The sequence below is a fragment of the Pseudonaja textilis genome, chromosome 2, assembly GCF_049901715.1.
Source record: "Pseudonaja textilis isolate UNSWEBS1 chromosome 2, rPseTex1.2, whole genome shotgun sequence".
Lineage (NCBI taxonomy): Eukaryota > Metazoa > Chordata > Lepidosauria > Squamata > Elapidae > Pseudonaja > Pseudonaja textilis.
This window is the reverse complement of record NC_141991.1, coordinates 157990059-158017964: the sequence shown is the minus strand read 5'-3', so window position 1 is coordinate 158017964 and position 27906 is coordinate 157990059. Positions and strand designations below refer to the sequence as shown.

The window sequence follows — 27906 nt, the reverse complement described above, 5'->3', positions numbered from 1 at the left end:
GAATGTACAGGAATTGTGTAAGAATAAAGCTAGAGAGGAATATAAGTACTGTAGTAGAAGTATACTTGCTCTTTAAAACATGGGTTTTTAGAGCAGAAAAACAGCAGTTATAAAAAACAGCCAGTTTATACTAAGTTAGTTTGTCAGACCCTGTTATTTTGGTATGAAAACAAAAAATTGTCAATGTTATTCCATATGAGAAATTACTTCAAATAATCCAACAAGCCTACACCACCTGGTATAGTGCATACATGTGCAATCAATTATACACTTTAATATAGCTACAGTTAATATTTCTATCTTTCATCAAAACTAAACAAAATGTCTCAAAAAAAACCTGCAAATTTTTTATATAATAAAACATTCAATCCAGTGATGGGATTCAAATTTTTTTATTACTGGTTCTTGGGCGTGGCTTGGTGGGCGTGGCAGGGGAAGGGTACTGTAAAATCTCCAGTCAGAAGTAGTATTTGCCAGTTCTCCAAACTACTCAGAAATAACCTTCAGTAAAATGAAATTGGATTTGCAACATTGTTGACAGCTAATCTGTTTATTCCAAGCATTTCTATTTATTAAGACCAGCTTTCACTGAAGTTTTCTGATTAGACTAAGAAGTGTTCTTGGATCCAAACAGTATTTTACCAATTGCATCAGGCTCGGCACTTAGAATGCTTGATGTTGTTTCTGAAATGTTTCTCAAAATAAGTGTTTGTTTAAGAGTATACAGAATATTATGGCTGAAAAAAGCTAACATGATATCCACAAAGAGAAACACCCATGTTAATACAGAATTGGATTTCAATATTTATGCATCAGATGATGTAATTAACAAAAAAATATTTACCAGTATAATATACATTAAATATTTTTATATATGGATATATACCACGATACTTTCAATTTCAGTTTCTAATTTTGATTTTTTCTTTCAAAAAGCCGATGATGAGGTGAAAACAACTTCATTTATTATTATAAATATGTGACTTATACTCAAATAGAAACAACCCATGTAAATAAATTCATTTGCTTCAGGGAGTTGAAATAGTTTCTGTTAATACTTTTTTCTGCATATCATCAATTTGCTTTTGATTCATATTTCTTCTATTGTCACTGTAAGCTTACTTGTTGTTTTTTCTTTCCTTTTCTTCATGCTGTCGTTTAGAGCCCTACAGAGAGACAAGTATGGGAGTAAAGCTAAACATTGCATATCAAATGTAATTTTTTTAGTTCACTTTTTAATGCATCATATATCAGTGATGTACATATTTAAAAACAATTCATCTCTCACAATACAGAATCAAGAATAATAAGCCATATTTTATAACTATATACAGATAGTGGATATGTCGTGTCTGTTTCATTTTGTTTTTCATCCAGTATGTTTAGTTTTGTGTAATTGTATGAGAATGACATTTCTTTTTAATTAAGAATATTTTTGTCTGCAAAATCATACTGTTTTCTTGCTGTGGCACATTTCATGAGAACTATATTCATTTTCAATGCAAGGCAATCTTTTATTTTCCTCAAATATATAAAAATAATAACTTCCAACTAATAACTGTATGCTTTTGCTGAAAAAGCAAGAAACAATGCCTTAATGGGTAGGCATAACCAGCTTGGAGTGATCCACTAATCTTTCCAACCTTCAACTATTATGTGGATTGTTAATATCAATTTACACGACAGAAAATGAATGATTTTGTTCTGCATCTGTAATGGCTATTTTTCACTCATACTTTTTTCTGTCTATATGAAATATAGATACTATAACACCCGAATTACAGTGTGGTAAAATACGCCTGAAAACATTATGGGTGGGGGGGAATTGGGGAAAAAATGTACTTAAGATCAGAAAAATTATAAGGTCTGCATATTCCCCAATCACAGGGCTTTACAGATGCAGATTGAATTCATTGTTTTCAGAAACTTTGTCTTTTTCTGAAAGTGAAAGGCCAACAAATGGCCAGCAATTTACTTCCACAAAACGATGCTGGTTTAGCCTTGTCTGCTCTTTCTGGCAATAGCATCTCAATTAACAGAAAAATGTGAACCCTTTGCATGTCTCATCTTTTGCATGTGTTTAAAAGATTATAATATTAGAGATACTCAGATGGATCGTGAGTGCTTGAAGACTGTTAGTTATTCTAAATAAGGGTTATCACCAAAAGCTGCAGTGAGATGCTTTTTTGGTACTTCCAACTCCAGCTATTTCAGAAGTGCGTTGATTCACATAACTGACGGAACCAAATAGGAACCGTATCACAATACTTTTAGTAGGATCAGCTAAGAAAAGGAACTAGTTTTTGAATGTAATAGTGCTTGCCCTAATGTTAAAAAAGAAGAAAAGCATGTTTTTTTTTTCTGTTGTATGACAAAACCATGTTTGCAGTATGTACCTATCTAAAGATGCCATCAGCTAGGAACTCAGTTACTTTGCATCCACCAGGAAAGTGTGAAGATCAGCTGGGCATGTTAGGACAAAGCAACAGTGCCTATGCTCCAGTTAAAAATACCAAAGCTTCAAATCTCAGTCATTAGTAAAAAATTAATTCAAAGAAGAGAAAACATCTACTGTAATAAATTTGATATGTGTTATAGTTGTCTGACAGGTGTCAGACTCCAGGAAGAAGCAAGACTACTGTGTAGTCTTGGTCCGTGTTTCTCAACCTATGCAACACTCTTATGTGTGGACTACAATTCCCAGAAGTCCCCAGCCAGCAATCTACAGTGTAACTTTCTCAGTTAACATTAAAGATGGAAAAATTGTTTTCCCAAGGAGGGTTTTTTAAACTGAAAATACTGAAAATAAACATACATATCTAAACCAGGTTTCCACAAAGTGGTCAATATTGATCCCTAACAATTAATGAGACTATCCAAGATGCCATTGGGGCTACACCAAGGAGTTGATGTCATTGCTGTTGTTATGGTAGTAGTGGTATTAGTACCACTATTAGTAGTAATACTGTTAAAATGGTATTATTTTTATATAATCAATATTTTCAAATTGATGAACAATCTGAAGCTTCATGAAGGGTTGATGCACTGAAGAGTTGGGGAGGTGGGGGCTTGATCTAAACACTTACTGATGTGTGTTTATCTCTCCTTCATGTTCTTGTCCACTATTAACAATTACCATTTTTGAAAATGAGACTGAGACACAGGTTCACTATTTGACTGAACTAAAATAATTTTATTAAACATTTGATAAACACTTTTATCAAATTAGGGTTTGATTAGGGTTAGGGTTAGGCCCAAATGGTATAAATGTAGATAACTAATCATATTCTTATTTATAAGCCATTGGCATCTGCTATTTATTGCATGAAAATGAAAATCCACTTTTGGATATTACATCTTCCAAAATAAGATAAAAGGCATCACCACTTTATTGCATTCTTCTAAAATGCTGCAGCAAAATGGTTTTTTTAAAAAAATGGAGAACAGGAAATATAATTATAGATGTTATAATTGTCACTATTCTGTAGATAGCAAACACTACTATGTTAAAGTAATGGGTAGACCAGTATCCAAGGTCATGTGTCCTACAGCAGAAGGCCAAGTGGTTTTTTGTTTTTGTTTGTATTTTTGCTCCCCATTGGCTTCAATAAGGAGAAAATAACAAAGACAACATACAGTATGTTTGTAAAGGAATGAAGTGTGGATCTAAAGTCACCACTGATTTGACCTCAGAATTCCTCAGCATGTTCCCTCTTTGCCCTAATCATTGGTCAGTCATCTACCACTCTTGGGATAGCAATAGGGCAGTTATCCAGAAGTTATCCAGAAGTTATCCAGCTATACTGCAGTTATCCACAAGTTACACTGAATCTATGAAATCTATCCTTAATGCTATCTAGGTATAGATGCCCTCAGAGGGATTCTAAAATTGGAAAACAAGGTTATAGGCTAGATTCAGACATCAAAAAACATCTTGCAAGAAAGCAACAGCAAGCCACTTCCATATCATTCCAAAAAAACTGCACAGGCAAGTCCCTGAAGTCATCTAGGGTTGAGTTTGACGTGAAACTACATACGTATAGTTTGATTGTGCAAGCTCATTGCCGAGAGGCAATTTGGGGAATTAATATTGCAAATAAAAGTAATAACATTCCTTTTTAAAAAAATCATTAATCTGATTTAAATAAGCAAAATTTTATATGAGAAAGGAATTTATTTAAACTGTGCATATCAACTATAACAGCAGGAATAACTGTTAACTGGTGCTGGTGCTGGCCTCGTTGCACTCCAAGTGGCCTTATTTTTTATATCTTTTGGTTGGAGAACGTGGTCATCTCTTTGCAACATAATCATGAACATGTTTGTGATAGAATCCTCAGGGTTCACTGAATGTAGAAATCTTGTTGACAGTTTCTAGTTCAATAGATCAGGTAAGCCTAACTAAGTCAAACAAGACTAACCAGATGTGTTCTAGAAATCCACAAGAACACCAGAGATAATGCCTTTTTTCTCTCTTACATAGTTAACACATATAAGTCTTCCATGTTCAAGGTATGACAGTCATTATTGCTATCAATCAGTTATTAATGGCACTGACCTCCATATCTAAGCCACCTTTCCAATATTTTTAATTGATGAGTCCTCCATACATTTTAAATACAATAATTTCTATAGGTTAATGCTAATGCCATGTAGCTCTTTTTATCAGATTTGCATGCTCTGGCTCTTAAGTTCAGGAGACAATTTCACTTTCTAATAACAGAGCTAGTATAGCACAATATTTGTGCCTTTCAATTGTGGAATGCTCATTACTCTCAGTCCAATCTAGCTCATAAAATTTTTATGGGAATAAAACTGGGGATGCAGTTGAGATCATAGGAAAAAAGGGAAGGATTGAAACAATATTGCATAATTAATTAATTAAGAGATAATTAAGTTTATGGTTTGTAAGTTTGCTATTCAGAAAATTTTGGTGCAGGACTTTTTGGAAGTTCAAGTTTTCTGCTTAATCTGAGATGAATGTACTCTGAATGGTATTCCACTGATTGAAATTCTATGCAGACTTAGAAATAATATCCACTACTAGATTTGCTACTGAGTCAGAATGAAAAGAATTAAGCAAACATCACATGGTTTGCAGTATACTGCATTCTGCCACTAAATGCTGCTTATCTCTTTAAAAACAAAATGAAAAGACATGTATCAGCAATTTCTTCAAATGTGTATTGATGATCTCCTGGTCTCCATTGCCTGTCCTCCCTAAATGATTCTACTACCCCAATTTGCTGTGTCCGCCATCGGGAAAACCATACTATACCACGCCTTACTGATCAAATAGCTATATAGAAATCTGGAGCAGTTATCTGACCAGAAAGTAGGGTGAAATCTCATCTGGCTTACTGTCCAAAGGTGGCCTGTTGATCAAAGGGCGGAAGGAGGGGGGGTGGAGTAAAGAAAAACAAACTGAAAACAATTTCAAATATTTATTCTTGCAATTGTGCCTAATATAAACAAGCTTTATGTACATCTTTATGTACATATGTAAGGAAGAATGAATGACTTAGAAGCCCTTTTTAAAGTTCAGGTTACTCTGCTTTGTCATATACATTTTCTCAGAACTATTTTTTCTTTCAATTTTTACTAATGCTTTTAATACTTTTTAAAGGAATGACTATACCTGTGCATGCTCAATTTTCAATAGCAAACTTCTTTCCTGATATGTGTATATTTTCAGACTAACAACACTAATAATGTAATGCCCAATCTCATTGAGCCTCAACTGAACCTCTGGCCATTTTTTAGCCCTTGCCAATACAAGCCAAATTGGAAGATGGACTTTTCATTTTGTTTTAAAGATGGTTTAGCCAGCATGCTGTCAGAAGTTCTTCAAACTGACTCCATGAATTCTTCACTTTCCTGTTTCCAGAGTCATTTTATTGGGAGAGTGTGCAGGGTCTTCTCCATGATTCTACAGTAATTCTTTTTCTCTATGCCTGGCTTCCAATGTGGTGGATTGCAACTTCACACCTGGGGAGCAGGGAACAAGGGATACTAGAGGAGATGGCAGGGACCATCTTCAGCTGTTTACCTCTGTCTGGACTGAAGGTTTCCAGATGTGTTTGGCATATAAACTCATGCAGCTTAAGGACCTTTTTGTGATCTTGGAAACATAGAATCAGATGGTTAGAAGGGAGCTTGGAGGTCTTCTGGTCCAATTCCCTGGCCAGTGCAGGAATCCTCACACCATTCTGGAGAAGTGGCTATGCAGTCTAGTAGCCGTATCTTCATGAGGCCAGCCGTTTCTCTGCTATTTAGTGTCCCAGAATCATACCACCAGGATCCCCATTACCCTAAATTTTGCTGTCTTGCATATTGTTAAGATATTAGCATTCCACTGTTCATCCCACCCATTTCCAGTAACAACACCTGCTAAGATTTTTTTTTAAGTCTCTGGCCACAGAAAGCATATGGTTGCAGAAGAATGTCTGGCAACTTGACTGAACTGCTGGAACTTACCTCACTGCTTCTGAGCAACAAAAAGAGCAAGACTCAGAATGGCCCCAACTGCACCAAAAAGTCCACCTAGTGGTCTCCAGAAAAGGAAACTAAATCATTCAAAAGTACCACAAGAGAAGTTTTGGGGAAATGTTATGCATGCTTATTCTGTTGAGTCCATTGAGACCTACCTGTTTGCTTGGAAATAGTCCTGGAAATACCCTGCTAGGTATATTAACTGGTTTCTCAGTGCTCTCAAATCAACATGAAAAAAGAAAAGCGAAAGTTTTCCTGAAGCCAAGTTTAAAGAGTCCTTGGAGTACTCATCTCTAATGACCTAAGTGCTAGAGCCCACTGTAACTACATAGCTAAAAAGGCATTAAGAGTTGTTAATCTAATCCTACATAGCTTCTTCTCTGGTAATATCGCACTACTAACTAGAGCATACAAAACATTTGCTAGACCTATACTTGAATACAGCTCATCAGTCTGGAACCCATATCATGTATCTGATATTAACACAATTGAAAAAGTCCAGAAATATTTCATAAGAAGAGTTCTCTGCTCCTCTACTCATTGCAGAATACCTTATGCCACCAGACTTGAAACTCTAGACCTAGAAAACCTAGAACTACACCGCCTCCAGTCCGATCTAAATATAGTATATAAAATCATACATTGCAGTGTCCTACTTGCAAATGAATACTTCAGCTTCAATCATAACAATATAAGAGCACACAATAGATACAAACTCAAGGTTAACCAAACCAAACTTGACTGCAGAAAATACGAATTCAGCAACAGAGTGGTCAATGTTTGGAATACTCTACTTGACTGTGGTTTCTTCCCCAAACCCCAAAAACTTTAATCTTAGACTGACTACTATTGACCTCACCTCCTTCCTAAGAGGCCTATAGGGGGCGTGCATAAGCGCACCAATCGTGCCTACCGTCCCTGTCCTATTGTTTTTTATTTTTCTTATAAGTTTCTATCTCATGAATTCAAAATTATGTTTATTCTTATACCTGTATCTTGTAAGCGATTGACAAATCAAATCAAATGTAAATGTAAATGAAGTTTTCTTGGCGGTGTCACAGAAATAGTTGCCTACTATCTTGTGCAGAATGTTTTTTATGACCAAACACAAGGACTACAGTTAGTCCACAGATTATAATCCTTGTTCAGCAACCATTCAAAATTACAATGGCAATAAACAAGGAAGATGAGGCATCTGTTGCAACATCCCTGATTACTTTATCATGATTTGGGCGTTCAGCAACTGGCTCACAATTATAATGGTTGCAGTGTTGCATGGTCATACAATTTCAATTTGCAACTTCCTGGTTGGCTTCTGACAAAATTAGTGGGGAAGCCAGCAGAAGATTGCAAACTCCTCCCATCACGTTTTTGCCAGCCTACCCACCCTACCTAAATACTTGCACATGCTCGATAATATCTGCCCATAACACTCACCCACTCATAGGTCTTGCCTAGTGGCCTCTTTGCCTGGGACCCCCACTTCTTCCCATGTCATCACATGAGATCCTCAGTTAATAACCCATGCAGTCCAGGGGCGACTGGGACTGCTGGGATTGCCATCATTAAGCAGTCTAGTGATTTGATATTGCACTTTTCAACTGCATTACTTAGAGATGGCAATTGCCTTTGCAATCTGAGGACTACCTACTACATTTCTGGGAACGGGGGGGAATCAGCAAAGTGCAGTAATTTTGAGCTTGACTCTAAACTGCTACATGGATCCTTCATTCAGCTTTCTTGGCAGTGATGCCAAAGTGGCTTGCCATTGTCTTCTTCTGGGTGTTTTTTTATTTCTCTATCTAGCCTTAGTATTTCCTCACAACCTCCCACCAACTACTAACTGGGCTAGACTTGCGTAGCTTCTGAGTCAGATCAGCCACAGGCTGCCACAACTGAGTTTAGGACCATTTGTTGTTCAGTCACTAAGTCATGTCTGACTCTTTGCAACCTTATGGACCATAGCACAATAACCCCCCTTTTCCATTGTCTCCTGGAAAATTCATGCCCAAATTCATGTCAATGGTGTTATATAACTCTCTTATCCTCTGCCAAGCCCTTCTCTTTATTCATCAATCTTTCCCAACATCAGGGCCTTTTCCAATTAGTCCTCTCTTCTCAATTAGTGGCCAAAGTATTTGAGCTTCAGCTTCAGCATCTGTCCTTCCAAAGAACAATCAGGGTTGGTTTTATTTAGCATTGACTACAGAATAACCTAGTTGGAAAGGACCTTGGTGGTCTTCTAGTCCACCCCCCTGCTCAAACAGGGAGCCCTATACAATTTCAGACAAATAGTTGTTCAGTCTCTTCTTAAAAACCTCCTGTGATGGAGCAAGTCATTCCACTGATTAATTGTTCTGTCAGGAAATTTCTCCTTAGTTCTAGGTTGCTTCTCTTTTTGATTAGTTTCCATCTGCTGCTGCTTCCTTATTTAGACTTTCATGACTAATCTGCATTTTACAGCTCTTTGCTCTTTTTTTGGATAGGTTGTACTGCAGTTGAGCAGTTCTGCTTTGTGCCTGCTGCTCACCACCTTCTTGCCATTTTCTCTCATCAATGCTGAGTTCCAACTTTGCTGGCCATTGTGTGAGCGGCAGGCAAGCATGCATGTACACAGCTCTATTTGCATGCGTGGCAGGCATACACACCTGCCACTCACACAAATGGAACATGCATGCACAGGCCTGCCCACTGCTTGCACAAGCATGATCTATTGAACGTGCTCGCCCATTTCCATGGCCCATTTCCGAATGGTTCAAGGCCTGGTAGTGGGCCACAGCTCAGGTGTTGGGAACTCCTGCATTAATGGATCAATCGTTTCCTTGACTTTTTTTCTTGTGTTTTACATGTTGAAAAAAGCTTATATTTGTTATTTTTGACTTTTATTGCAAGCCTTAGTTCATTTTGAGCCTTAGCTTTCCTGATTTTATTTTTGAAGGTTCAGGCTATTTTCTGATATTCTACTTTAGGTTATTTGCCCCTTTTTTCACTTTTTATATCTGTCCTTTTTGTTTTTCAGTTTATTAGATAATTTTTTGTACAGCCATGCTGGTTTCTTTTGAGATTTCTTATTTTTCTTCTTCATTGGAATTGTGCTAGACTGGACTTTTATAATCTCATTTTTCAAAGTTTCCCCAGATTCCTGGATTGTTTTCCCTTTGAGGATTCTCATCCATAGAATCCTTTCGAAACTCTCTTTAAGTTTATTGAAATCAGCTTTTTTGAAGTCCAAGATTATAGTTTGACTTTGTTGTATTTCTTCTGTTTGCATAATGTTCCAATATTGCATGGTCACTCCCTGCCAATGTTCCTGTAACTTCCAACACGTTCCATCGTTTCATCTCTGTTAGTGAGGATTAAGTCCAGAATGGCTGTCCCTCTAGTTCCCTTCTCTGCTTTTTGGAAGACAAAGTTGTCTGCTATGTTGTCTGTCATGAGTCGATTTGATCTTCCACTAGGTGCAGAGTTTGTCTCCCAATTGATGTCAGGATAGTTAAAGTCCCCCATTATTATTGTAGTATGCTTCTTGCATACCTTAGTTAACCTAGTTAACTCTGTTTGGTTGGGTGGCCTGTAGTATATGCCTATAGCAATGTCATTCTTTTTTCCTTTTATATTGACTCAAATATATTCAAGACGGTTTTCATCATTGCTCTGCTGTGTTTCTGTAGAGATATAAGTCTGCTTCTTTTAAACAATTTAAATCCTTCTAACTGTATACTCTGTACAAGGATTTCATCCTAATTTGACCTGAATCTCCTTGCAGTCCAAGGGACTTTCAAGAGTCTTCTCCAACACCACAATTCAAAAGCATCAATTCTTCGGCATTCAGCCTTCTTTATGGTTAGGACCATGTAATGCTCTACATATTTATTGAGAAGGACCTGGAAGCCTTTCTTTCCTAAACAGGGTGGATACTAGGGAACTGCATGCATCCAAGAGCCTTTTTTAAAAAACTCTCAGCGTATTTTGGAAGGCAGGCCTAACCTTAAAGCTCAGTGACATAAAGCAGCCAAAGAGCTGATGAGGATAGCTGGCCCAGATAGTGATTATTTTGACTAGTAAAATGTGAAGTGGCCTGCTCCCTGCCCTGATGATCTCGTTATAATTATTGTCCTGGGAAGTGTGTCCTTCTGGGCGCTTCTCACCAAACTCATCTGGAGACCCTTCCTAAAGATCTGGAGATTCTTGCCTAGGACTAAGCTACTGGGAAATTTGCCCAGAAGGGACAATAAGGACTAGCAGCAGCAGGAAAAGTAGAGAACTTTCCTTGCATCTCAAACAGTCTAAAGATGGTAAGCTTTTTTAGACTACTACTTTTGGGAAGGGTTCTATTGGATCCTGGGTGCCTTCCCCAATGCTTTTACATAAATTATCGTTGCCTTAGCTTCCTTATCGGATAGAATCAGCCACCCAAAACTTAGTCCACTCTATTTCTTTTTTATTCTTGATTGGTAAATACAAATGAAATAATTGATTGAAAGGCTGTTATTTAGGAGCATGACTGAAGTGGGCAATTAATTGAAGATGAATCAATTTGTGTTGATTTGTAAATTAAAGGAACAGATTAGTTGGGGTTGATTTGAATTATCATCATGATTATACCAACTAAGTATTTCAGACTGTTGATATGATCATAGATGCTTATTTTATTATTTTAATTTTTAACTATATTATCTGAGTGATAAAGCTCTATATAGGTAGGTTTTGTTGCATTAAAATATGTCAAGACTGTAGCGATAGCTAATGAAGTATGGTGAGAGGGATAGTGGGAAATCATTCTCTGTGTTCATAATTGTAGTACATGTCTGTGTTTAAAGGGAATACATAAGAAACTATTAATTCCAGAATATAAATTAGTTAGCAGGGGCAATATGATTTCGTTCAGAAAACTAACACGAGAGGAAGAATTAAAATCAGTCCTTCCAGTACTACTTCCTTTATTTCATCCTTTTTGGCATCTATTGGCACATATCCCTGCTCTGTTCTAAAACAAAAACAGTGGAGAATCAAGCAACAGGTTTCTTGGCATTTTACCGGTCTCGCATTTAAGGAATGCAATAAACATGTGATTGTTCACAATATTTAGAAATTTTGTATGCCTTAATTTGTGAATGGGAAGAAAGTAAATCTGTATGATAGATCTCTGGGTTAGATTGCTGAAGTGTCAAACATTTAATATTTTAATAGTAGCAGTAACAAAATTATCAATCTCTTCCCATCCCTACTCAAATAATATAGCTGGTATGAAAACATTTATGCTAACTAGGACAGGTTTTTATTATGGAAGATTTCTGAGCCCTCTTCACCTGGTATTCTGACTAAATTTCTCATTGTTTATCATTTACAACAGGCTCAGATTCAGTTTCTCAAAGTTCTGGGGGGGTATGGGAATGAGCTGAATTCTGCCTATCACTGCCTTACTCCTTCTTTGATTATATTTGATGTACCTAATAATCATAATTAGATACATCTGAACTGCCAATGCTTAGGTCAATTAGAATAAGATGGGGAAACTTATGGCCTTCTAAATGTAGGCCTATAATTCCCATATCTAAGGTTTTATTTTCAAGATTCAATATATAAGATGAATAAGTTGTAATTAAATATGTATAACATGCAGTTGCTGCTAATCAGTAAAAAAAAATTAAGTTTTGGTATTAGAGTCCAGCCTGAAAAAAATAGCCCAAGAGCCCCAGAATGCTTCTTGAATTCCAGCTGTTTCTGGATGTCTAGATGGTAATGGTGGCAAAGTAATGCATTTCTAGAATTTGTCTCCTATATCAGTTATGGCCATTTTGAACCAGTTAGATGAGTTCATATTTATTGGTTTGGTTCTATCACAGTTAGACTACTTTAGTATAACCTATATGGAACTAACTTTAAAGAGTATCCAGATACTTCAACTGCAGCAATTAAGATGTTAACTAGTATGCAATAACATCATGTATGCATTAAAATGTAAGATAGATACTATGGAACACACAGGCACATAGGCTCACCTCTTTAAAGCATTTTTTTGAAGCTTCACTACTAGCTTGAAAAGTTATACAGCTTGAACTACAACAGTTCATTTCAAAGCATACAGAGCCCTAAATTAATTTAAACCTATCTTGAAAGACCTGTAGTTGCCAGTTGTTTTCTCAGCATAGTTAAATTGGTTAAAAAAATTTAACACAGTTAAAAATGTTAGAGCAAGACTGTCTGAAGAAGTGTCTTTCACAGTATGAAAGTGAGCAGGCATTGAGATTCGCAAGCAAGGCTACTGTTTTTAATGCCCCATTTGTTGAGCACAAAATATCTTTATTTGTGTTAATCCCAGTTTCTTTTAATCAATTTTAACTCCCACTCTTTTAGTCTACAAGAAAAGAATATCCTTCTCTTCAACCAGGCCTTTTGAGCTCAGATAATAATTAATTCAGAATTTTTTAAATTAGATTTCAACTGTTTGTACTTTACATGCTGACTTTTTAGCCATCTTCAGTGTACTATGGAAGACAAACAATTTACAAATTGAAACAATAGTTAATGGATAAGGTTTAAATCCATATTTCCATGTCTTGAAACCCAATATAATTTCTTTTCTCTTTATTCCCTTTCTTACACAATTACTGTATATTGTAACAAACAGTATATTATTGTTTCTTAGGACAGTAGCCATGCAAATCAAGAGTATATACAAATACTTTTTGGTACAAATCAAATTTTCTTATGTGATATTTTTCAGAGGGGCTTCTGAACAATGCCAGGGATACAAGTGTCATGGATACTCTACCACTGAATGGTAACCACGGCAATAGCTACAGCATTGCTAGCAGTGAGTACTTGAGCAACTGTGTGCAAATAATTGACCATAGCTATAACCACAGTGAGACTGCCTTAGAGAAAAAGATTCTGAAAGAACTCACTTCCAATTATATACCTTCCTACCTGAACAAACATGAATGTTCTAATGAACAAAGTAGGAATCTGATGAACAAATTTGTCAATAATCTTGGCAGTGGGAGTGACGATGCCATTGTTCTCGATGATGTCACCTTGTTTAACCAGGAGGAGAACCTGGGCTTAGAACTCATTCATGAGGAATCAGATGCCCCACTGTTACCCCCAAGGGCATATTCTGCAGAGAACCACCAGCCTCACCATTATAGCAAAAGACGGATTCCACAAGACAACAGCGAAAGTTTTTTTCCCTTGCTAACCAATGAGCACACAGAAGATCTCCAGTCACCGAATAGGGATTCTCTTTACACTAGTATGCCTGCTCTGGCCAGCATGCCAGGCACAGAAAGTGTCACCACCAGCACTCAGACCGATCCCCCATCAACTAAAGGTGGCGATGGCGATGATGTGTACTACAAGAGTATGCCAAACTTGGGCTCCAGGAACCATATCCAACAGCTACACACTTACTATCAGTTGGGGCGGGGCAGTAGTGATGGATTTATAGTTCCACCAAACAAGGATGGGACCCTGACAGAAGAAACCTTGAAAGGACCAGCTCACTTGGTCACTAGTCTATAGAACACTAAGTAAACATTTTAATAAAACAAATGCTCCCTGTACAACATCTGGATTATTGTCTGGATTTAAATCAAAGCAGTGGTAATATTGTGTGTTCTCCTACTCCATATTGTTCTAAACAACCAACAGTTCTCATAACTTTTTAATGGAATTGATAGGCCCACGAAGGAAAAAAAAAGGCTAACTGCCTGTTGTTCCCCCTCACCCAACACATACACTGGCGTCACATCAGAGAGACCATATGCTAATGAATAAGATGCAAAAGGAAGTGGTCCATTGTGTGGCCTTCTCACATTATACTGCATTTGTTTAAGCATCTTTGGGTGCTGTCTTCTTAGTACCAAGGACCTGACTTACAAAAGGCCAAACATGCATTTGAAACTACTAGCAATGATGCGTCTAGATTGGAGTGCTGCACAAAACAGAAGCAAAAATAGCAAAACTGTTTATTCTGAATCTGTATCACATAATAGTTTGGGGTTTTGGTTTTTGGTTTGGGGGTTTTTTTGTGTGTGTGTGTCTCTCTTTCTCTCTCTCACCACTTAATTTAGCCAAAGCTCACTGAACTGTGGAGCAAACAAAATCTAATGAAATAGAAAGTTGGTAATTGTATGCTACATGGTATATTTTTATGTTTTTCTGTATTAACTGATGATAATTCTAATGGCAGAAAAAATGGAACAGTTCCTATGTAATGTACAGATACTAGCATTGCACATATAGTCTACTCTTTGTTCCGCCAAAACTTGCGTCCCTGTTAATGTGGTGGAAAAAAAACCCTTTTTCTGTTGTGCTGGTCTTGCAAGTTTGTCTACCAGTAGAAACAATTCTTTTCATGTATTCTTTATTTGGCCTTTTATTCCTCTCTCTCATTTTAAAAAAATCACTGAGTAAACAAAGTAATGATTCTTTAATTTTGGGTTATGTGATATCACACTGTGTGTTTGTGTGTCAGTATGCAATATATATAAATGTGCATATAGACACAGATAACATCCACACAATATACTCTGTTTCTTTTATCTATGGATTTGCCAACAGTTTCTTTTTTTCAGATTAGAAATTTGACCCACGTGTTTCCAGGGCACAACTGATAAGATGCAGCAGCCTTTGTGGTCATCAGTCCCTTCACCAAGGCATTATGTCCCTTCCAGTAGCTGGGATTTCATAATGGGACTTATGCAGATGAACATAATGCCTTTACAGGAGTCAAAATCTAACCTCAGGCTAGGAACTTTCACTGCGATGGTTTGAAAAACTGCTTCATAGCAAAGATATTTTTAAAAGCCTATTTTGAAGTGGATGGAGATATATATAATGGAAGGGTTTGTGTGTGTGTGTGTGTGTGTGTATATATATATATATATATATATATATATATATATATGTATGTATGTATGTATGTATGTATGTATGTATGTATGTATGTATGTATATATACACACACAAACCCTTCCATTATTTTTCCTAACAGGAAATGTATTTATTTGACAAGGTTTAAAGTAATGTAGACCTTCCCAGGAGGTAAATTAGCAGCACAGATTTTACTCTTTTTTTAATTTATGATGCATTTTGTATGGTCACCCAGTTGAATGACCTCATTACTAATATTTGTTGTAACAGTGAAATTTGTTTGCCAACCAATAAACAACTGATTAAGATTTAGAAGGCACTGTATATATGTCCTGTACAATCAGTCTCTTCTGATTTATCTCCCTTTCTATCTTTAGCAAAAGAATATTAGTTCTTTTAGTGCTGAAGGTAGCTATACAAATGAAAGGATTACTCAGCACAGACTGATGTAGAGAAGGAAATAAGCCAGGTATCTAAACTTGTGAGGCAGGCATAAAAAGGAAGGGCCTGGGGCTTAGCTGGGGACACGCTGACTTTAGCTTTAGCTAAAAAGATGAGCTATTTTTTTTACATACATTTTTCTACCATATTTATACTGTATGTAGCATTTACTGTTTGATGGATCTTTGTAGATCATACCAGCCCATAACATAGTGGCATGAAACAGTCCCTGTGCATCTTTTATGTGGCCATTTTGAAGAGTTAATTCCAACAGATAACAGAAGGCCCTTAACTCCACTGCTGATATTATGTGAGTGCTGTAGGGCACTCCTGGAGTAATCTGTGAATGCAGAATTCATATTTGCAGTTGTGGATAACAGCAATAGCCCTTATGATACTCAGAGGTGACAAAACTGGGAATTAACTCAATCTTCCTGCTACAGCTACCCAGAATACTAGAACTGGATGTAGTGCAGGTAGTCCTCGACTTACAACAGTTCATCTAGTGATCAAATTTACGACGACACTGGAAAAAGAGACTAATGACCATTTTTCACACTTACAATTGCAGCATCCCCCCCTGGTTACATGATCAAAATCCAGACACATGGCAACTGACTCATATTTATGACAATTGCAGTGTCCCAGCGTCCTGTGATCACCATTTGCAACCTTCTTACAAGCAAAGTCAATGGGGAAGCCATATTCACTTTACAACTATGGCACTAATTTAACAACTGTGGTGATTAACTGTGGCAAGAAAAGTCATAAAATGGAGTACAAACTGACTTAACAGACGTCTCACATAACAACAGAAATTTTGGGATCAATTTTGGTCATAAGTCGAGGACTGCCTGTATACAGAGCAAGGGACATCTTGATCAGCTTTGGGATTTGCTTAATTCTCTTCTCCCTATCATAATCCCAAGAAAAATATTAATTGTTACATTATTTCCATTTTCAGAAGCATTTCGACGAATTCCTTGAAACAGAAGTAGCTGCTTCAAGGATGTTCCAGCTCTTACTTGGTTGAAGCTACTGTATTATGAAGGGTACATTACTTGCATTAATGGCATTCACGTACAGTAATGGCTAATTTGATTCTGTTTTGTGAAACAGAAATGCAAATACATTTGAAGTCTCTCCTAGATCTTTTGTTCTTGTTTTACTACTTGGTCCTTGTTAATTCTCTGGAAAGGCAATATTACTCTCAGTTGCTTTAACTGGCTTTAACCATGGAGAAAGCCTTCTAAATTCAGGAGGAGATCAAATAGCTGTGCTGAATTGTATCCTTTGAAGAGATGTAGATAAAATCCCTTTGCTATTCCATACACCCCAACCTAAGTGCTCTTTTGTTGATACTTGCTTGCAGGATTTTGCAAAATAAAATTAAAATCCACCAGTTCTATCTGAAGTTGATTTACTGAGACACATACATTAATCATTTTTAAGTGACTTGATTAGGAAAATATGAGAAGAAACAAAGAACATAGAAGATAACATTTCAGGAAATGAGATGTGACCAACATAATTTATTACTTTTGTGAGTGTTGTGCACATTTTCCTAACTTTTAGGAACATCTCAGGTAGATTTTCTCTGAATTTACATGGAAGCAGACCAATATTTTTCATACCCGTCTTTTAGCCTAATGAAGGTGACAATCAAGATTGAATCAATGTGTGGAGGGAAATGACATTTCGTCCACTCTTTCCATCTCCCAATCAACACACAACACACAGAAATGTTCATCAATGATAACTGTCCTTTGCAAAAGACAGTTCTTTTATTACTGCATTTTTCTTATCTCAGTGTACTAAAATCAACAGTATGGACCTCCACAGCCCCACCGCCTGTTGTCATCTTTCTCTTTCCTCTGTGTTTTCCTCCCACACAAATGTGCAAATGTCAGTGCCCAATCATTCAGTTCTATGTGGACACAATGCATTGCCAAGATTCAGCTGACTACTTATCAGCTGTAAACCTGACCAAAGAAGGCGTTCTGCTCCCTTGCCATATGTGCAGGGGAAGATAAGAAAGAAAGATTAAAGCAGCCGGTGAAAGAGCAACTGTTGCAGCTTCTGTGACAAAGAAGGTCTCTCTGTGAGAGATAAGTCCAGTAAGAAAGGTACCATGAAAGAACTACAAGTCTCAATGAATATATGACTTAGCTCTGTGGGGCAAATAGGAACACACAACACGTTAGAAACACACAGGCTGTTAAACTCTAGTGGTAGGAGAGCCATTTCATTGACTCTGTAAGACTTAAATGCTGAACATAAAACTCACACCCGAAGACTAAATCTTATACTCCTCCCGCTCTGATTTGTCAGCTTATTTGGCCACACCTCATGACATGTCTTCCTGCATAGACCCTGCATTTCAAACATACACTCAAAACGTTGTTACTGTATATTAGATAGCTAATATATATTAGATACCAGTAGCATAAATTAGGGACAGAGTCTTCTTAAAACACCAGTTGGGCTCCAAAAACTAAGAATGACACACTGAAGTTCTTCTGAGCAGTTTTGTTTATTGTTTCTTGTCCATAGATGAAATCTTTCCAAACTAAACAAACTACTTACACCATTAAAGATAGTCTTCGAAGACTCCCAATGGAAGAGCCGTTCTGGCTCTTTTTCTCCCACTCAAATGATCTAAACTTCACTGTCTTGCACTCCCTTCTTCTGGGGAATCCAGACTACATTCCATCACAACACCTTGTTGACATAATTATTCAACTAATAAGTGGTCTTTGTAAACAAAAATGTTGCAATATATGACAACTGTATAGAATTGCTATTGTTCAGGATTCCACTCAGGACAGGAAACTAAGAACTCGGATGGCATGATTGCACTATTTTCCTTTCTGTTTTTAAGCCTAGATCTTGCTGAACTACAACTCCAGCAAACCTAGCCAACATTCCCAATAATTAATGATGCCACAAATGTAGTTGTGCAAGGAATAGAGTGACACATTATCCATCCTTACATTAGGCCTGTGCCTACTGCACTGTGCCTATTAAAGGCACAGTTTAAGAGTGGCCGGCATTCCTAAACCTATATGATCTTAAATATACTCCTAAAACTATAGGTTATATAGTGATGTAGCATGACTGCAGGAAAATGGGCACATGAATAGCATTTGAAAATATACCCATATGGAAGGGAGAATGTTTTTTTTTTAAGTTCATGGTGAACATCCTCCAATCTTAACTCCTACCATTGATCTAGCAGAATAAGCCCTTTGTTCCTCTGCAGTCCACTTCCTTCCTGCCTTCCACTTCCCACTTTAAAAAAAACGCTACTTTTCATTCCAACTTTGAAATGCTGTTATCTCATCCCTGTCTTCCACTTGATTCTAGGAGGTCCTAACATTTTGTGTCCCAGCATTTTGTAACCATAGATTTAATTGATATTTACAGAAACCTCGTTCAGGTATACAAAATATCTGTTTGCACCGAACACATAGAAAAATCCAGATGGAGTGTGTAAGACAAATTTGAATGCCTACAAAAAAAGGGGGGGCGGGGGGGGGGAAATATGCATCACATCAGACACTTTGTCCTAACATTGGGATGTCATTTCACATACCAAAGCTTTCTTGACCTGCCATTATTGACAAATCATAAGGATACCCATTCCCATTTTACAGCAGTTTGAAGAAGTTACTGTTTTTAATATCTGAACAAGCATTTTGCTGCCAGAAGTCAAAAATGGAAAACTATTTTTAAAAATTTGGACTGTATATATTTCTTTATATTTTATTTATTTTTTATTTTCTATTAAGTAACATTGTTAAATAACCATATAATGACTTCAACTTGACATGAATTTATAGGAATTGACAAGGAATAGCTATCCTTCCAATATTGCCCTTTTAAAATATTTTTATTTGCACTCATAAAACTATGCAATATCTAATTATATAGTCCCTCTGTTAATTCCAATATAATTAAGAGAATATGATCATCTATAAAAATCATGAATGCTCAAAAAGAAAAATAAATGTTTTTTGAATGAGAGCCACCATAGCATAAGATCAAATCATATTAACTAATGTGTTTTGAACACCAGATTACCAACAATTATATTTATCTACACCATTTCCCCCAAAAATGGTTTATATACACCCACGAGCCTTTTTTATTGAATTAATTCCCTGCATTACTAAGGGGAAGCAGGGGAAGGGATAGGAAGCAAAATTGACATGCAGGGTGTCATTGACAAGTAAAGCCATTTCTTTCCCACTGCATCCTCCTTATCTTCTGTACCATGTCCCAAACAATTTTCCACATTTCTGATTCCTTTGGGCCTTTCACTTCCTTTTCTTAGGACAAAAGTTGATACGAAAAATGTAAGAACTTACAGCAGACGTTTACCTACTAAATTTATTGATATGAATGACTTAGATGGTTAAATTAAACCCAGACATTCCCTACCATAATTAGGAATCATAAACTAAGTTTGCTGTCTGGTAGATGCATGGACATTTCCCATCCTGATATGAGCTCTACATTCCTCTTGAATCATAACTGTTGTTTTCTTTCTTTTACCTCCCTCACATTTGCCAGATACAATAATCGTTTTAGTTCACTATCCACTCATATCTTCACAACAAGCTAAGCTGTATCCTTATGTCATTTTGGAATATGTGCATGAGGCTGTGCAAATTTAAATATTCCCACATATGGTATCTTGGAAATTTCCCTGGTACTGAGGAACTAATCGATATTTTTTACCCCGATTTTGCTTCAAATGAAGAGTTTGCCTGAGTTTGGAATTAGACAGAACAAATACAAACTTAAAACCATTGCATTGCAGAGTACTTCTGATCAGGATTCCAAATGCTCCATTCCTTTGAGATATTCCTAAATTGTGCAAAATCGTTACTATTTTGCTTACAAACAGGGCACTTTCTCCATTGAGCATAAATGCAAGGTAAAGGGAGGGGGCTAGAAAAGCAGCAGAGATTCTTGAGATTCTTCCAACGGGAGGCACACATTTTCAGAATTCTAGTCCAAATTCTAGTTTCATCTCTTCTTAGAGATACATTGCCTCTCTCCCTTGAACTCCCCGCCCCGCTGCATATATGTTTTGTGCCCACTGAGAAAGTCTGTTTCCCAGGGCTCTTGGGGAGCAATGCTTCCTTTTTAGTCTTTTATCATTTTCTGCATTTTGCCACTGTTGCCTGGATGTTAATGGATGGTTCTGTTTTGGCCCTGGGAGAATTGATTAACTATTAGTATAACCATGCAGGTCACTCAGGGTCTAAAACAGTGCCTAAAGAGATTGGAAAACAGAAATATAAAAAGCAGGAGTATTTCCTCTAAAGTGGACTTTATTTCAGGTGCAATTCTTTTTTAAAAAAAAGTTCTAAGCATTTACAAATGAAGCCAGTCTGCATTCAAGTCAATGGAATGTGAGGTTTTTCCATGTAATGAAGTGCGAGTACTGATCTGAGAACTAATCCGAGGAAGATCTTAAATAGCCCAAGCTTTGCCATTAAATGAACAGTGAGCAACTCCCTCACATAGCCTTCCAACACACCAAGAAATATAACTGGGAATTTGCAGGATTTTCATACCCTATTCTCTCAGCCCATCTTGAAAGAATTGACAAAAAATCCTGATGAACAATATAAATGACCAGAATTAAGCTAATTTACCAGAAAGCTATGAAATAAAGAAATATCCTAATTATTACATCTGTTATCATCCTGGAACAAATCCCTGCATTCTGATAAAACTTAAGTTGATGCTCTTCTTCCTTTAGTGCTGGGAAATTGGTAACATGCTAGAAAGTTTGAATAATCCAGATCTTATGTTTTTTTTCTCTAATATGCATTCAAGTCTCCTTACCACATCAAATTAGAAGGATTTTTTTATCATTCAAATATATGGCCAGCCTAGGTAACGGTGACTATGATGCAGAAGTGGAATTCTCTTCAACAAAATCTTCCCAGTCTTCACTAAAAGACTGGCATTTGCTGATCTCAGAAATACATAAAAATGAGATTCTCAGCCTATCTAATGACATCTAACCTGGATACTAACTGGCTTTGATTTCAGACCAACATCTCTGTACTGCTTTGAAAGCTGAGATCCTACACACCCTGGTAACATGTAACTAGCTGATTTTACTGGTTTCATATAGACTTGTGTGTTTGTTGCCTTCCTTAATCTTCCTGTCTCCTCTTCATATCCAAATAAACTTGTTTTTATATCTGGACATTTAAGTCTAATGTTTTTTTTAAAATAATTTATCCTAAAAGATTTCTAACAGTTATTAGGATTTTCTTCAATTGTTTGTTGAGCTTTGTTATGTTCTGTGTTTGTATTTCTGGGCCATAGAAAGGATTTACAAAGCAACTTTCTTCTTCCTAGAACTGGGCTGGGGGTATCCTCTTTAAAATGCCCAGAAACTTTTCCCTTGGCCAGATGCCTATCTTTCATGGGAGAAGAATCCTTGGAAAGCAGCAGATCGTCGCAAGCAAAGTACCTCCCTCCCAAATCCCCATCTGCCTCAGACCTCTGCAGGTTATTTTCCAACATATTCCTTTCTATCCCAGAGCAGCTGATTTACAAATAATATTCAGTTATGAATTGTTGCAAAAACTCTACATACTATTGATAAATCCAAAATCTTAATCTGTTGACAAATACTTTCATGTAAAGAAAAAACATCTGGTCATATTTCTATGAAATGTTAATTTTGTTTGCAAAAAGAAAAAAAAAATATTTTATCAAGTTCAATTTCTGAACCCTTCCTCAGGACTTTTTTTCAGCCAACAGCCCTGGACTAGCCAACAACAACGATGACCATACTTCTTTATAGATCAGCCCTCGTTACCCTGGCCTGGGCTGGATCTCTCCCTTCATCTCAGCAGGGGGACTGTCTGACCAGCTTTGTTGGTACTTGGAAAATGCATACAAAAAAAACCCCTCACATAAAAAGCTTAATGCCACTTTCAAAAATCCACTAATGGAAGATTTACAAAACTACAAATGCAACTCTCAGGGAATATATGCACCCTCCAATTTTTATTTTTTTTTGCATATCTAAAAAAACCCCACATGTTGTTAAACATACTAATATAGAAAAATTTGTAGCAACTACCCCCAAATAATATATGCTATATATTCATAAACAACAGCTTTTTGCTGATTCTCAAGTAGAAAGAAAGAGCAAACCAGGAATGGGCCAAAAAGGAAAGTACTGTACAAATTGACTAAGACTTGGTAACAAACTATTATTAATCCTAGGGATATGTACTGTATCATAATCATCCATATTTCACATTAAATTGTTCAATTTTATAGCAGAATCGCAAGGGTATGTAATAAAGCAGAATCTCTACAAAGCTCAAATTATTTGAATCTATGTATTTAACCTGGGATTGATCAATGATTTAGATCTTCAAAATGCTACAAAAGCAGGGGCTGGTATCTATAAAAACTTTGACATTGTTTTGGTTTCTCAATACTATACAACACCAGGTTCACATTTTATTACCGAGCCTAGTTTTCAAAAACTTTTTCATATAGTTAAGTATTAGAAATTTGAAATGACCCAACATCCTGAGGTCAAAACAGTTAATAAAGAGATGATACACCTGTTTTTTGAAGTTGAAACAGAGTATTTCAAGTTCTGGACAGTTCTAATTTGCATTTTGTACACTGTTGCTTTCTAGTTGCAGAACTTTGGAGAAGCCTTTCATCTGTATCAAATGGACTTGCACTATGATGCAGAATGACCATAGCAAAGCATTCATTCAATCTAAATAGCTAGAGGATATTATAGAAGAAATCATAACCAAATGGTAATAGGAAAATTTATGGACCATCCCCACATCTTAGTATTAATGTTTAGGGTATACTCAGATTATTATACATATTTAAATACTGCATCTTGTTAGCAAATGTCACCAGTAGTAACAAAGAAACAATGAAATCTATCAGTATGTAATGTGGCAGATTTAAATTTTTCATTCAATAGTTACTAAACAATGAAGAGGAGGAGGTCAATTAATACTACTCCCAATTTGTAAACTCTTTTTAAATGAAAAACCCCATTTGTTTCAATCTGGACAAGCATTTTTCTCCAAATAGTAGATTTTTTTAAAAAGGTAAATGTTTCTCCCTGTCCAGTCATGTCCTAATCTAGGGTTGGAGCTCATCTCCATTTCATTGCCAATGGAGACAGAGTTTTCCAAAGATGATTTGTTACCTTCTTATCTCCAGTATTTGCATGCTTTCAGAAGCAAGTTTACTCATGTGGTTAAGATGCTGAGTTTTGCCGTTGGGCAGGGTGAGCTTCTGTCCTTTGCTCCAGCTCCTACCAGGCACATGAAAAGACCCCACAACTGATCCTCCCCAGGCAATGGTGATGGCATCAATCTAAGAATACTGAAACAGAAAGTTTATGACCTGAATATTTTAAACTTACAAATATCATTAGGAAACTACTTCAGAACCACATGTGGAATTCCAGGGAAAGTGAAATACGGTAGATGGAGGAATCAAAGGAGCATCTTACCACCGGGTAGTATATTGGCTCTAGCTCTTCTTAATATTTACACCAATGATCAGCTGCTCCCTAAAGGTAGTAACAAATGTACGTATGCTGATAATCGAGCAATGCATGAACAGGGGAAAACATTTGAGGAGGTTGGCAACATTTAATTGAAGACCTGGCAAAGCTGGATCCCAGTTAAGACCAAAGCCAGCAAAAACTCAGATATATGTTTTCCATCTTTGCAATAAGCAGGCAGCTAGGAAACTACATATTATATGGAAAAGAGCCTTACTGGAGCATTGCTACCACTCTAAATGTTTAGGGTCACTTTATATAGTGGGAATTTTTGTTGATTATTCCAATAATAATTTACAGAAAAACATATTGCTTTTATGTCATTAAGAGTATAAAGGAATGTTTTGGCTTGGTTACTGGGAGTACCTCATCAACATATCATTTCAATTTATGAACTTGAGCTGCTAATGTAACTCTCGAAATATTATCTTGACATATTTTTATTGTTAATAGTTCTAAAGCCAGAAAAATAAAAATGGGGAAAAGAGGTGACACTGTGTTCCCTGCAGATGGTGCATTGTTGTGTTAAAGAGCCATTTATGTTGCCATGGATTTTTGTTCTTTATAAATATTTGTGTCCAAATGAAAAAAATTATTATCACAATTCATTTTTCTCAGAACTGCAAATATGGAAGCCATTCCAAATTGTCAAACACTTTTTCTACATCAAAAAAACCACAACCAATTTCTTTCTTTGTCAGTAACTTTTAAAATATGTCTTTCATACCTCTCTGGAACAAATCCAATCTGATTGAAATGTATCATTCACTTAAATAATATATTTTATTTATTCTTTTTGTAAGTATTGCCATAAAAACATATAATCTACTTTTAATAATAAAACAGTTAGAAATGACTCTGGGCAAGTCAAAGCTTTCTTTCCTTCATCTAATCTACTTTTAATAATAAAACAGTTAGGAATGACTCTGGACAAGTCAAAGCTCTCTTTCCTTCATCTAAAAAAATTAAATAAAAATTTCCTTGCGTGATTTCCTAATCCCATTCATCACTTCAGTAACCAGAATTTATTGGAAAGACTTGTTACAGAAATATAACTGAGTCCTGCTTCTTTATTTTTGTCTTCACTTGATTAAAGTGTACTTTTTCTTGATCTGTAAATTTTGTAAATAATGTTTTAATCAAATATTTGTTAATGTTTTGGGAATTAGATCTGCTTTATAATCTGGAATAATGCTCTCTTTTGTCACAGAAACATGTTAACTCCACCCCGAATGAACCTAATGCTTTTTTGTTTCTTGTATATTTGATAGGTCAATTTATCTGAATTACTGCTATTTAGAAAACATTTTTCTTGATTACCTTTCTTATAAATTTTTGCCCCCATTATCTCTACCTAATTCTGTATTACTTTTATCTTTTATTCTAAACCCAAAACTAGATTGAATTAATGCCTTTATTCTAACAGAATGAATCTTTCTGTTTCCTCGTGGTTTGCTTTCTAATTTAATGCCAGAGAGATCAACAAACATATTGTGAATTTTTTGCTAACATCCCATACTGTCAATAAAGAGATATCAGAAGTGAAATTGATTTGGAAGATCTACAGTTCCTGATAGCACTAGAATATAATATTCTCTTGTAATATAAAAGTTCATTAAGTCTCCACCTTTTTGATCTGGAAATTTCACTGTTTAGTCTTACAATCATTGGATTACGATCTGGATAAGGAGATGCAACTTCCACATTTATGGGCTTGGTTAACAAGGAGTTAGAAATCCAACACATGTCTATCCTTGAATAAGTGTTAAACTGAAGAATAATAAGTATTCTCTCTGTTGGATATTTATATCTCCACACATCCAAGAGAGAGAACAATGATATACAGGCTTAGAGGTTTGGGGAGGTTTGCCAGTTGGGATGAAAACCTCATTCATATCTTTATATTTATATGGCTACCAACTTAAACAATATGACTGACCAGCGTATAAAATTATTTAAAAATACAAAAGAAAATAACATATTGGTAAATGCCAGTAAAAGAAAATAAAACAAATCATGATCAGAAATGAAATGTATTGTATCCCTATCAATCTATTTATCCTGGATTAAATGCTTGGGGAATGAGTTGGAGATTTACTTTCTAAAGGTCTGCAGGATGGCAGCCAACTGTATATGGGAGGAGGGAAATTGTTCTAAAGATCAGGGTTTGCCACCACAAAGGCGCATCTCCTAGGTCTCATAAGATGACATTCTTTCAGAGAAGGGACCCAGAGTCTGTCCTGCCTGCTGTAGCATGTGGAATAGGCAGATAACCGTTGGGAGAATGTGATCCACAAAAAAACTGGGCCTATGCCATGCATACTATAAAGGTAATATCTAGTACCTTGAATTGCACCCAGAAGCCTTTGGAGAGCTATAGCAGTTTGTGGAGAAGAGATGCTACATAAATATAAGGAATGCCCATTACTGGTCCAGAATGCATCACCACATTCTGGACCAATTGAAGCTTCTAGAGAGTCTTCAAGAGGAGCCCCATGTAAAACATATTGCAATAATCTAATCAAAGGACAATTAAGGCATGAATGACCATGAGCAGGTACCCTTGAGCCAGTAATGAGTTCAACTGGCATTAAGACAAAGTTATACAAAGACCATCCTGGTCATGGAGGCCACCTGTACATCACATCTGAACAAAATGCCACTTACCTCAGACAAAGATGAAATCTTTCCAGTTCCAGAATCTGTGAGGCCCCAAATTCAACCATATCCTCATGGTCTCCAGATACTGGAATATATTGACAGACTCACTGGAGGCAAATATATGCAATTCAATATCCTTCAAATATTTATTTATTTATTCATTTAATTTCTATAGCCACCCAACCCAGCCAGGTGACTATTGATGACAATAAGCTGACAGGACTAGCTAACACCCCAGAAGACCAGCTCAGGATCTAAAAAAAAAAGAATTTGACAGACTTGAACAATGGGCCCTAACCAACAAAATGAAGTTTAATATGGAGAAAGCAAGGTTTTACACTTAGGAAAGAAAACCCAAATGCACAAGTTTGGAACAGGTGAAATTGGCTAATTGAATGCACAAGTTGTTAAGTGCACATGAGGTATCTCAGGGTGAGGAAGGCAATGCAGGGGGGGTAGTCATGGAAGACGCCATCTGCTTAAGACCACCCAAGGCCTTCCCCAACCCACAGAGATACCTCATGCTCCCCACAATTGCTTCCTCCACATCCTGCCATGTCAGGTTACTTATCTTGTGAAGAACTAGTGAGATTCTCCTCTCCAACCTCTCTGCCATGCAAGATCGTGGTCCCCAGAAACTTCCAATCTCTGCACAAAACATTTGCAAAGTGATGGGATGCTTTGAGGGAATGAAATTGCACTGCCTCAAAGAGTCCCATCGACTTGCAAATATTTTGCACTAAGAAGACTGAAAGCTTCTGACTTCTGGTTTGAAGGGCTTCGGCAACAGACAGGAATCTGCAATCATGCGCGGTTTCTGCCTGGGCTCACTGCTGGAGCGC

The 27906-nt window shown here is 36.5% G+C and overlaps 1 protein-coding gene and 1 long non-coding RNA gene across 23 annotated transcripts in view; one reads left to right on the top strand and one right to left on the bottom strand.

Moving 5' to 3' along the window:
- ADGRL3 (adhesion G protein-coupled receptor L3) overlaps positions 1-23021 on the top strand; it is a 568292-nt gene extending 545271 nt beyond the window's left edge. For 11 of the 22 annotated variants that reach the window (XM_087926205.1, XM_087926197.1, XM_087926192.1 and 8 more), the window contains 2 exons: positions 1163-1180; positions 13220-15684. In XM_087926205.1, the coding sequence (XP_087782331.1) occupies positions 1163-1180; positions 13220-14016 (815 nt within the window). In that variant the 3' untranslated portion in view covers positions 14017-15684. Of the gene's footprint in view, positions 1-1162; positions 1215-13219; positions 15685-16774; positions 21197-22598 lie in introns of those variants that run through there. The other 11 variants (XM_087926202.1, XM_087926201.1, XM_087926198.1 and 8 more) reach the window with 4 other exon arrangements.
- LOC148127203 (uncharacterized) lies at positions 233-27311 on the bottom strand. Its single transcript, XR_015742069.1, has 3 exons — positions 27071-27311; positions 24041-24219; positions 233-1166 (listed from the first exon to the last, which is right to left on the bottom strand). It is a non-coding gene; the product is annotated as an uncharacterized LOC148127203 (long non-coding RNA).
- Between the last annotated feature and the right edge of the window lie 595 nt (positions 27312-27906).